Here is a 12,367-nt window from a genome sequence, read left to right on the forward strand (position 1 = left end):
AACTACTTCTCCCCCAAGCCAGCTGCCTGCAATAGGCATTGTTACAATGCCTGGCTGGGAATGAACATGGAGTCACTTTGCATTCAGCAAGAGGCTATTCTAAGATGAAACTGAGTATGGGAGTGGACATGGAACAGATACCATGTAGTAAATTTCCCACATAGTATAATTATTGTACATTTTTTCAAGCATATCCTTTCTACCCTACTAGGATTGAGAATGTGTTCAGTCCACTTTTAATATATAATACATTATACATCATGTTTCCATAGCCCTTACTGTGGATAAAAATGACCTCTGTACAGCAAGTTACCAAACTCACATGTACTACTTAGGTCCTTTACCCCTGGCTTAAGTGGGACACAGATTGTCTGCTGGACCTCTGTATGGGAAGGATTTTCAGCCAGTTGAACTTGAGAAAAATCAGTTTAATTTGTTTGGTTCAGATTCTCCATCTACTGATGAAGGGTAACAACACCAACATCAACATCACAGTACCCTTGATAGCTTTAACTCTTGAACATCCAGCTAATGCTCCAAGACCCAGGGAGGAAGAGTTCTATGCAAGTCTATGTCATTGCTCTTTATCTTGGGAGGCATATGACACTAAAATATTAAAAATCTTGTTTTAGCATTCCGAAATAGGATGCACTACACTAATCAGCTTGACAACCATTATTGCATTTTTAAAAGCAGTGGTAGAAAGCCTAATACACATATTTCATACAAAGGTGGCTGTGCCATGCAGAAACACCACTACTTATTAGTGATGGTATATCATAAGCACACTCAGAAGCATTTGCGATGGACAATGGAGGGGCCAGCTTCTTCATATTCATCTTTGCTGATCCACATTTGCTGGAAGGTGGAGAGGGAAGCCAAGATTGAACCCCCAATCCAGACAGAATATTTACGTTCTGGTGGTGCAATCATCTAGAAGAAAAGTGGAAGACTTCTCAGTGAAAGAAAACAAGTAGTTGATATAATGATGTCTCCTCTCTGTGCAAACATATTAAATGAAATTCTGTTTCCTCTCTACATCAAGGGCAATTTTGCTGAGGTAATATCACCAATAGGTCATCTTCTCTGTCTGGCAGCTGAAGTCCTCAGAGATGCTCCAGTGTAGCTGAGAGCATGATTTGACTTATGACTATCCTATAGCTTTCGCCAAAAGGGAAGCCAATAGAGTGGCAGATGCTCAACTCTATTCTGAATCAGGCCCAAAGATGGTAAAGAAAGATGCAGTCACTTGCAGATAGCCATGAAATGTTGATCACTTGACCTACCCTGCAGTTAAACAAATGCTGATCAAGGGTTTATCACCTGGTTGTAGATGAACCACTTGCCACAAAGATACCTGGGTACCCCAGCCTATGATCCCTTTTTAAAATTCTTAGACTGCCATTTCACTAAGGTATGCTGTAAAGCCTTATCAGGTTCTTCACTGGGTCTCATCCATCCATAGTTAACTGACTTCCCTACATTTTAGGTTGATTCTTTGAAGTTCTGAACATCTCAGTCAATAAGAGGTAGCTGATGATGCTTAGCACCTCACAGGATCAGGCCCTGTAAACTCTTTTAGATAAAGATTTTCAGAATCAATGACTGAATCTGAGTGAATAATTTCAAATTAGGCCCCAGAGGAAGGGTGATTGGAATTTAGCATAACTGGGTTCAAACAGGAACTAGATAAATTCATAAATGATAGATTTATTCATAGCTATTGAACAGAATGGTTGGAGATGTGTCCTCTGAACCAATAATGGTGGATGTCAGGGAGTATAATGGATAGGGGATAAATCATTCTAGATCTATCTAGTTCAGTGCTCTCCCCTTATAGCTGCTGGAGACAAAATACTGGGCTAGATGGACCATTGGTCTGACTCAGTATGGTACTTCTTATGTTCTTAAATGATGCCTCTTTTAAGAATCTCAAGAAAAAAACCCCAAAACTGAGGCACCCAAACTCACCAATCTTTTTAAAAATCTTGATGCTCCTTGTTTATCAGACTTGAATCAGCAGCATATTTAATTAAACTGAAGTTAAATTGGTAGTGGGCTCTATTCTGTGGCGTTACCTGGAAGAATTTATTTTCATAGATTCATAGATTGTAAGGCCAGATGGGACCTAGGAAGATCATTCAGTCTATCTAAAAGGACTATTTAAATGGGAGCTTTGAGGCATCTCATGTACATTTTTGCAAGGACTGCCATATCTATAGGGGTAAATTCATGTGGCTGCTTCCCGCCCCCTTGCACTGTATACCAGAGTCAGCTTTCCAAAAGTCATACAAACTGGCTTCAATTCTCCATAGCCCAAGATGCCTGGATTCTCTGAAAAGTCTGAGCCAGAACTAAGGTCAGACCATGCCGTTAGGGGGAGGGGAGAAAGAGGGGTGAGGCATGGCTGGAGGGGATTCCAGGGGAAGGCCATGATTAGGGAGCAGGCACAAGAAGGGTGAAGCCACTGGCCTGTCTTAGGGAAAGCAAGTTGGACAACATCCGCAGAGCACTACTTAGTAGGAGTGCCAGAATAGGTCCCTTCTCTCGATGTCCCAGCAGCAAAAGCAGCCCCACAAAGTTGCTGGGTGCACACACACCATGCTGCCATTGCCAAAGTAACAACTGGAATATAGATCAACCCATGGCAATAGCAGCAGCTGGGAACTGTTTTTAAGTCTCCAAAGTAGGTAAGGTACACCAGCACTCAGTAGCACCTCCCCTTGCCAATGGTGGAAGCCCTGCTTGCTGTTCCTAGCTGACCTGGGTGCAAAGTAGGGGGAGCTCCTGACTCACTCCAGCCAGAGGCTGTGGTGAGCAGCTACGTGGGATGCCAGGCTCAATTGGGGAGAATAGTATGATGGCCAGTTCCCTCTTCCTGCCTCTGCTCTCACCTGGTTGTGCATGTGGGAGAGGCCATACAGGGAGAAGAAGGGTTGGCCACTGCTGCTGTCCTTTGCTGAGCCTGGTAGTCTGAACAGCTGTTCCTCACAACTGGAGCTCCCAGACCAGTTGGGGGGGGCAGGCAGCAGAGGCATCTGCACAATGAACAGGGGCAGGAGAGAGAGAGGCCCACCTTCTGCCCCAGGAATGGGGGGAGCCTTAGGAAGACTGTTCCTGCTCTGCTCCAACCATGGCTGTAGGGAGTGGCGACATGGGTGCTAGGGTGTGCTGGAGACAGTGGAAGCTGTGTGCAAGTTCCTCTTTCCTTTCATCTGCTCCCTACTTGTGCCTCCCTCATTCTAGTGTCCACCACCACCCGGCGCTCCAACTGTGCCTCACTCCAGTCCTCTCAAAGGTCAAAGGGGTGGTCAGTGGCAGCTGTCACGGTCCTTTTTTCTTAATCTGGGATCTGCCCACATAAAATTAGTTTGTTGTTGTCTAATAAATCCAGAGGCAAGGATGTGTATGAATGTAACAAAGAAATATCTGTGGCTTAACTTCTCTTCAGATTGTCTCCCTGAAGAGGCAATGTTGACCTAGTGAACAAGGTAGCAGACTTAGCCTGTGGCTACATATACATGTTCAAATGTTTTGAGATTTTCTCTTGGTAAAAAAACTTACCTGGAGACACATGAACAGATATTTGAATTCTGAACCTTTGAAGACAGTAAGGTTGCAATGCTGACACTGAGTAGCTAGGAGTTCCCCATGCACACATTTCAGCATGCTTTGCAGACTCTCTCAGTCTGCCTGGAAACAAATGGCAGTAGTACATGGGGCATGACTGGCTCATCCAGACTTCTCAGAGTCAGCCTATGTACAATGTGGGGATTGTGAAAGAGGCAGAGCAGTAGAGTCCAATGAGTGACAGGAGAAACTCTCCCAGGTTGTCCCCAAGTTATTTTCTTCCTAGAGTGGCCAATTTGATTCTGAGAGAAAAACCTTGAACATCTGTACACTCATGGTTTCTCCTAGGATATCAGTGACTTTTCCCACGAGAAACTGGAGGTCTGTACATACCCAAAGCTGACACAGCAAAATTCACTGTCAGGGTAGTTCTTATGATTAGCATGGGAAGAGAGCCACACTATATTTAACATGAGTATACTCTTCCTGTTGCCCAGGCTATGCTCTTCAGGGCCAGCTCAGGCATCTCTACTTGACACTGCACTGTATGTCCTGTGCACTACTGTTGATAGACTTGGGTTGGCTAACCTGCTGTGTTATCTTGGGTAAATCATATCATTTTCATACACTTGTTTCTTCTTCCATTGTTTGCCTGTCTTGTTTACTTAGTAAACTCTCTGGGGCATTATGCATCCATAGAGTCTAATATGACAAAGCCATGGATTTCACTTAGGGACAGTTAAAAAAGAAACGAATTCAGATGCCTATAAGTCATATGTTAGGCATCTCAGTCCAACAAAACAAAATTCAAAATTCAGACATGGATACCCAGGTCCTCTGCACAGTGCATAAAGAGAGTTAGATGCATCAGAATGGTGATATAAAAAATCTGCACCCCGAGCAGAGTTGCCTAGTACAGACCAGCACAGAACATTGATCATACAAGTGTGTCTGAACTCCAGGCCCTCCTCATGTTGTATGTCTCTGAGTTAAGAGACATAAACTTTGATTTAAAGCTCACCACCCATTCCTCAGGACAAATGTGTACAAGGTTAATTTGAAAGAACCAAAAATGTCAACACACACGTTTTTAAAATAAAAGGAAGTGGTATAGGTTGCTTACTAACCATTTATTATGTCACACTAGGTAGAGTACTTGTCCAGAAACTGTGAAACCTAGATTCTAGGACCTCCCCAAAAGAGAGCCACATCTACATCACCTACTTCCCAAGGGACAGCTCTAACAACTAACCTAACGATAAGGATGGCTTCAAATAGTTATCCTTGTTCTTACCTACTGAACTTGCACCACTGAATGGAAAGGAATGCATGATTCTTAGGGCCATAATGAAAGCAAGCTGTAATCCAATGATTAGGGCACTTAGTGAAAGACTGAATGAGTCCCATGTCACAAATACCTTAATAATTACTCCAATATCAGCTACCTTTGCAAATGCATACAAGCATTTCAATGTGGTTTACTACAGGATGTGAAGACTAGAGGTGAGGTTGGAAATTAAGTGTACCATGTTAATAACTGACCATAGCAAATCTATGTTTGCATTTAAAAATATTTACTTTTAAGCAGCAAAGAAAAGAGCCAATAAAATATATCTTTACTACTTCTACTACTACTACAAATAATAATAATAATAATAATAATAATAATAATAATAATAATAGTAAAATAAAAAAATGTTATTGAGTCTTTTTCTCACTGCTTAAATGTATATGTACTAAAAATATACGTTAATTGTATGTTTGCTTTCCTTTATGTAATAATAATGATGGTAACAGTAATAATAATAATATTCTCCTGTAATTAATCTGTAAAATTTCTATTTTACACTCCACTGTACCACCACTACATTACGCAGCTGGAGGTGACAGTACAAGTCATGGAATACTATCATTTCCTCAATTTATCATAATTAAAGAAGCACCTGTATTAACTTTTTGTTGGTCCTTTGGAAAATTTCCTATTTTCACCGTGCTCAACAACTCTCAAAATAATTCTTGTTTTCTCTGTGGCACACCGATTGCACATCAAGATCACACAAACAAATACACAGTACACTACACAAGGCTACTGACTCAAGCCAGTGATGAAAGGATCTTTCTGCATAACTTGCAAAGTGTTGCATTCTCACTACTGATTTTCTGTCATTATTAGTAGAGTAAATTTCCCTTTAGTTGGTAGCTTTTGAGCTCCACTGAAACTGCTTTCACCTGTCTCTAAAAATGTCTTCATGTCCAAATTTCATGCCTCTATCTACCCTCAGTGACTTCTTGGCTGCACTTGTTCTTTGGTTTTGCAGCTACATTCTCTTACTTCTTTGGCTGTTCCTTCAGTGTCTTTTTTATTATTATTATTACTTTTTTCTCCTCTCTTAACTTAGTTTCCAAAAGAACCCCATTGGCTTTGTCCTTGTCTCCCTTTACATCTTCTTTAGATGACCTGATCCACTCACATAGCTTCAACTACTACTTTTTAAGTCAACAACTGACAAGACCCTTTCTCAATCCTATTTTGAGATTGCCCAAGGTCACATAAAGCCTACAACAAAGCCAGGTAGAGAATCCAGTTTTGCTATTTCCAAGTCTTCCATTCTAAAGGATGTTTGCTTACGAACATTTATATCGGGTGTATACAGTCTGGTTTTTTTAACAAAAGAATGGTGAAAAAAAAAAATCGGTACAAAATATTAAAATTACCTTAATTTTCATAGTACTTGGAGCCAAAGCTGTGATCTCTTTTTGCATGCGATCGCCAATACCAGGGTACATTGTGGTCCCCCCCGAGAGGACATTATTAGCATAGAGATCCTTACGGATGTCAATATCACATTTCATAATGCTGTTGTAAGTGGTTTCATGAACACCTGCAGATTCCATTCCTGTTTGGAAATAACATTTGCACACATCATTGTTGATTTTGTTAAACAAAATAATGAACTCTTTTTCTTTATCATCAAAATGAATGGGAGACTTGGAAAGATCACACTCAATGATCCTGATAATATTCCAGCAACAAGCTACGCAGTGCTAGGAAGAAGGTGGATTATACAGTTAAGTGCTATTTCTCCCCTTCCATGTCTTCTTGTGAGGTAGGATTACAATTGCACACCTAACACATACTTGAAAAAAGTGATTCTCTCCTACTGTGCTCTGGGTATTTAGACAACCTCAAGTCTTTATTTAGCAAATAGAAAAGCATGAAATGAGATATTCTTCTATCCTATAACATAGTATTTTGGAATTAGCTAGGTCACTCCTAAATCCATTTGGCTAAGTTGATTCTTACAAACTAGTTAGAATAACAGGGTGAAAGGTGAGTAGAGTCATTTATGGGAATATACATTTCCCACAAAAGAGCTAACCACATGAAGGACCAGAAATACAGTTAGCACATTGTCATGTTTCATGGGGAGCTAACAAATCCTGACTGGGGCAGGGTGTCAACTGTACACAGAGCTGAAGGCAAACTATTTGAAACTAATGATATTTGGTTTTATATTCTATTGCTTCCTGAGTCATAAATTATAGCAGGAGTGCCCAACCCACAGCACGTGCCACAAGTGGCACAGGCAGGCTTTGTGTGTGACATGCAGCAGATTGGGGAGGGAGCAAAAAGCAGAGCAATAGATTGGGCAGGAGAAGGGGAAAGGAGTGGCACTCAAAAAGGTTGTGGGGCTTACCTTGTGGCACACCTGCCGAAAAGTTTTCTCCTGCCCCCAGATTAGAGGAACTGGTTGTTAAAGCAGGGGCAGAATCTGGATGAGAACTTTCATGAATTATGAGATAACTGTCTCTCTTACATGCTGAGTACAGTTATAGACTAAGTGCAGGCATTCAGGAAGGTTAGACTGTGTTAAAAATGACCGCCCAAACTAATGTCAGTTGGGATGTGGGGGCTAGTGGGAGAGTTGGGGGAATCAGGGGCAAGCAGGCTTGGGGGAGACTGAGGGTTTGCAGGGGCATTGGGAGACAGGAAGCACCCACAGGGGGGTGGGGGGAAGGTGAGGTCTGCAGGAACAATAAGGGATATGGAAATCAGGGAGTATCCACAGCAAAGATTGGGGGAGACCCAGGGGGGCAAGCGGTATTCACAGGAAGGATGGGAGGTCAGGAAGAATCCACAAGGGAACAGGAGACAGGCAGAAGCTGCAGGAGGTTGGGGGGCAGGCAAGGTCTGTGGGATCTGAAAGGGCTTGGGGGGACCAGGGAGGCTTACATGGTCTACGGTGGAGCATGGGAGGGGGGGAACCATGGGTTATTTTTAGTCCCCCAACCCTCCACAGCAAACCTACGCTCCCATCCCTCCCACCAATACTTACCTTCCTCAACTCCCAGCAGTGGCAAATGCTGATAAAACCAGCACTAAAGCAGCTTGCAGGATGGGGGTTCAGGGGCAGAGGGGGACTGGCTGGTCCACTGGGTGGGGTGGGGGGTGAGGGGCAGCAGAGCTATAAAATATTCTGGTGCCAGGGGCTGGTAGGAAAAATGCAGCCCCAGGGCCGGAGCTGGCAGCTGGGTTTTCCAACCTCGGGCTACACAAGTAAGTATAGAGAAGTTCCATTACCAGCCTAACCTAGACCAATTAAGTTTGAGGGTACATTGATCCAGGTCTATCATAGAACAGGTACCACCATTTTTAGATTGATCTGTGTGCACAGAACTTCTGTACTGTTAAGAGTTTAGATTGATTTCCAATCAATGAGACTACGTGCAAAGTCCTCACCCGAGCAAGTTAAGTTAAACTGGCTGGCCATTTTTAACCCAATCTAACCCCTCCCCCCGCCCCCCAGCTCCCCCAAATGTCTGCACTTAGCCATAATTATCAGCCAATCTAAACTGGAAGAAGTATCTTCTGAGGGAAGTGCAAATACTAGTTTGTTAGCTTTGATCTGACTCTAGTGAAGTCACTATTTCCAAATCCTATTGCTTTCTAAACTGACAGGCAGCACCCAGATGATAAATCTAATGTCTTTAAAGAGCAATTAGCCTGAATGTTAGCCTCAGCTCCTGACAAAGCTGCAGGTTCTCAGTACATTTCAAAACATGATTCTATGTCTTAAAAATCTCAAGGTTTACACTAAACAAAGTCTTCTTTTCAAATTTAGTCAGAAACTGAAAGCACAGGCATGGCCCACCTATGAAGGATGGCTGGAAGAGAGTTTCTGGGCATCGGAATCGTTCGTTGCCAATGGTGATGACTTGCCCATCAGGAAGTTCATAGCTCTTCTCGAGAGAGGAAGAAGAAGCAGCTGTTGCCATTTCATTCTCAAAATCCAAAGCCACATAGCAAAGTTTCTCTTTTATGTCTCGCACAATCTCACGTTCCGCTACAGACATCCAACAATAAGTTATATCAATATACAATTTGACAGCTAAGAGATGCACACTGGATAGACCTTGTCATGCACAGTTATGTATACACCTGCAGGCAATGTGGTCACAAATTTGTGATTTAGGATCTTTAGGTAAGTGTCAGAACTCCTGATCTTTAGTCATTGTTCTGACACTGACCACTAAGTGGACTCAATAAGCCACCTAACTTTTCCATACCCACGTTTTCCCACCTGTAAAGTTAGTATGATGTTACAACACATCCTTCGTAGCAACACTGGGCAAATTAAATCATGTTTGCAACAAGCCTTTGCAAGCTCTGATGTAATTAGCCATAACAGCAGCCATAACACAAGCCATACATTAGTTCCTCTTGAGAATATGATGATTGTGATTATACATGGAACTTCTTTTTGATTTGCATTTCCTCTGCCTGCTCAGCCTGCATTGCATGGACATCACAGGTCTTAGAAAACAAAGAGGTCCATAAGCTTACTTCATCCACAGCTCAGCTACCCAACTAAAGCAGGCTTCCTGCAATGCACGCTCTGGTGAATACATGCAGTTCAACAAGACACACAATAAAGTCAATGAATACCCATAGAAAAGAAGCTTATTACCAGTGGTGACAAAAGAATAGCCTCTCTCCGTGAGGATTTTCATGAGGTAATCAGTGAGGTCTCTGCCTGCTAGGTCCAACCTCATGATGGCATGGGGTAAAGCATACCCCTCATAGATGGGAACATTGTGTGTGACACCATCCCCAGAATCCAGAACTATTCCTGGAAAAGAAAAAAGAAAGGAAATGCTAGAATCCCATTAGCCCCCAAATATTCTCCATATTCTACAATGAAAGCTACAATGAAGAAGGGCTAGTTAGGAGACACTCATATGACCAGGCCTTTTGTCTTTATTATATAGTTGGAACTCTGCTTGTGCCAGGTAGGAATTACTAGCATAAATAAGAACCATTGCCTTTGGCAAACACATGAAGCATTCTGCAATCGCACTATATTGTTCTCTCTGAACAGATGCTAATGATAATGATCTTACATTCATACAGAGCTTTTCATCTCAGAGGATCTCAAACACATTATGGACTTAAAATATTATATGAACTATACACAGAGATCATCCCATTCACCATTAAAATACAGCTACCTCTAACTAGAAATATGGCATCTGGTTAAAACTGTACACAGCTGTACTGCATAGCACTTTTGATTTAAAAAAAATGAAGCATTATCTTTTTTGTTCAGGAGCAAATAGACGTTTCTAGTGGTAAAAACAGACTTATACAATTGAGTTCTTTAAAAGACCAGACTATTTGCCACAAACATTAGTTTCTGTAAATGGGTGATATTGCTATGACCCCAAAAGTGGAGGGGAGGAAACGCCTTTAAGCACAAAGGGGAAGGGAAAGGGTATCTTTACCTGCTGCAGAGACTTTAAAAAGTTCCCAGAGGCTCCCGCAGCATGGCTTGCTCACACCGGTGCAGGCAGAGGAGGCTGGGAGCAGGGGGTGCAGCCACCCACATGCAGTGGGTTGCTTTTCCCGCACCTCCCTTTGGGACATCCTGGATCTACCCCTAGCTAATCCTAATACTCTCTTAACTGTAGACTAAGTTACATACTGATAAGAACCTACCACTTCTTCTTCCTTTTTTTTTTAATTTCGTGTCTCAGTTCAGATCAGCCAATTGGTTCCAAATTCTGTCAACTGAGCAGAACTCAATCATGCAAGTCTGTGTGGTGCTACCATCAGCAAGTATCCTACTTCCCAGACTTGCAATCCCCCCACCATAAATTGTGTAGCCAAAATCCTCACATTTGAAAGCATATGTAGACTCTCACAGGGGTCAGCCTGCCCACAGTGAAAAGGACAAGGCTTCTCCATTTAACTACACCAGATGTGGTCAAAACTTGGCCTGTGGGTAGCATCCAGCCTGCGAGGCCATTCTATCCGGCTCACGGGGCCCCTAACAAATTTAGAAAATTTATATTTATCTGCCCTTAGTTCCTGTAAAAAATGAGGACCCAGGGGAAGCCCTGGCAGGCTCCTGCAACAGTAGGGCCCACCCAGCCCCGCTCCCCCATGCTGCTGACCATGCAGCTACCCCAGGCAGACACTCAGGTAAGTGGGGGGAGGGCAGGGAAGGACCCTGGGCAGGGAAGGAGCCCACGGAAAAGTGGCCTGGGGAAAAGCTGAGCGCAGGTGGGGTGAAAGCGGCCCCTCCCCTGCCCTGTGGCCAGTGCCCTGTACTGCAGCCACTCTCAGCCTGCCTGGCACTGCCTGTACCTGCTCAGGACAATCCCATCTGGGCTGTGAGTGGCTGCAGCAGGGAACGCTGGCCATGGGGTGGGCTAGTGGCTGCTTTTCCCCAGGTGCAGCTTTTCCCTGGGCTCCTTCCCAGCACAGACCCCACAGCCTGCAAGCAGCTGCAACGCAGAGTGCCGGCCACAGGGCGGGGGAGGGGCCACTTCCCCCTCAGCACCAGCCTGCCCCCACTGCCAGCCTGGGCCCCACACTGGCTCTGTGGCCCCCTGGCTTGCTGCTCCAGGCAGTGTTTGCCACTGCTGCCTCTGGGCTGCCCAGCACGCGAGCTCCAGGCAGGTAGCAGCAGCAAACACTGCCCAGTGCAGCAAGTGCGGGGGCTGCAGCTGCTGCCACCATGCACAGCCCCAGTGGGTGAACCCAAAGCCGGTACGGGGCCCAGGCTGGCAGCAGGGGCACGTTACAAGCTGGTGGTGAGTGCGGGGGAAAAGCAGCCACTTCCCGCCCCATGGCCAGTGCCCTGCACTGCAGCTGCTCACAGCCCACATGGGGATGCCTGTACCTGCTCAGGACAGCCCCACATGGGCTGCAAGCAGCTGCAGCAGGGAGCACTGGCCATGGGGCAGGCAAGGGGCTGCTTTCCCTCCGCACTCAGCACGAGCTCCTTCCCTGCCAGGGAGCAGGAGATTGGGGCTGCACACTACCTTCTATCTATACCGCGGGGCTGGGGGTGGCACTGGGAGTGAGCAGATGTGGGAGCCAGAGAGAGTTTGGGGCCAACACTGGTGTCCCAAGGCCAGTGCCAATGGGGCCCAGAGCAGGGCGGCAGGAGCGCTGGGTCCCAGCCAGCAGGGTCTCTATGGAGCCGGGCTAGCTTCCCACCTCCCTGCTGGTGCAGACCAGTCCAGCTTCACAGACCCCTGCCAGCCTGTGCCCTGCTTTGGGCCCCACCAATACTGGCCCTGGGACATTGGTCCCACGATGGTGACCAGGGGGCAGGGCTCCTGTCAAAGGGTTGGGCTACCCATGCAGCCCTCAACAGCTTGCCAAAACTGAGTAAGCAGCCCCCAACCCGAAATAATTGCCCACCACTGAACTACACTAAGTTATTCACGGGTGAAAAGAAGGGTATCTCCTCTACCAGATAAGTAAAACTACCTGATATCTCCCCTG

The 12,367-nt window shown here is 44.9% G+C and overlaps 1 protein-coding gene across 4 annotated transcripts in view; it reads right to left on the bottom strand.

Annotated features, from left to right (window-relative positions):
• Positions 1 to 410: 410 nt before the first annotated feature.
• LOC109321048 (actin, aortic smooth muscle-like) overlaps positions 411 to 12,367 on the bottom strand; it is a 37,427-nt gene continuing 25,470 nt past the window's right edge. For all 4 annotated transcript variants that reach the window (XM_019551340.1, XM_019551339.1, XM_019551337.1 and 1 more), the window contains 4 exons: positions 9,540 to 9,701; positions 8,724 to 8,915; positions 6,286 to 6,467; positions 411 to 933 (listed from right to left, as the gene is read on the bottom strand). In XM_019551340.1, the coding sequence (XP_019406885.1) occupies positions 790 to 933; positions 6,286 to 6,467; positions 8,724 to 8,915; positions 9,540 to 9,701 (680 nt within the window). In that variant the 3' untranslated portion in view covers positions 411 to 789. The remainder of the gene's footprint in view (positions 934 to 6,285; positions 6,468 to 8,723; positions 8,916 to 9,539; positions 9,702 to 12,367) is intronic.

This window comes from Crocodylus porosus, unplaced genomic scaffold, assembly GCF_001723895.1.
Source record: "Crocodylus porosus isolate Cpor-Errol unplaced genomic scaffold, CroPor_comp1, whole genome shotgun sequence".
In the NCBI taxonomy this organism is placed as follows: domain Eukaryota; kingdom Metazoa; phylum Chordata; order Crocodylia; family Crocodylidae; genus Crocodylus; species Crocodylus porosus.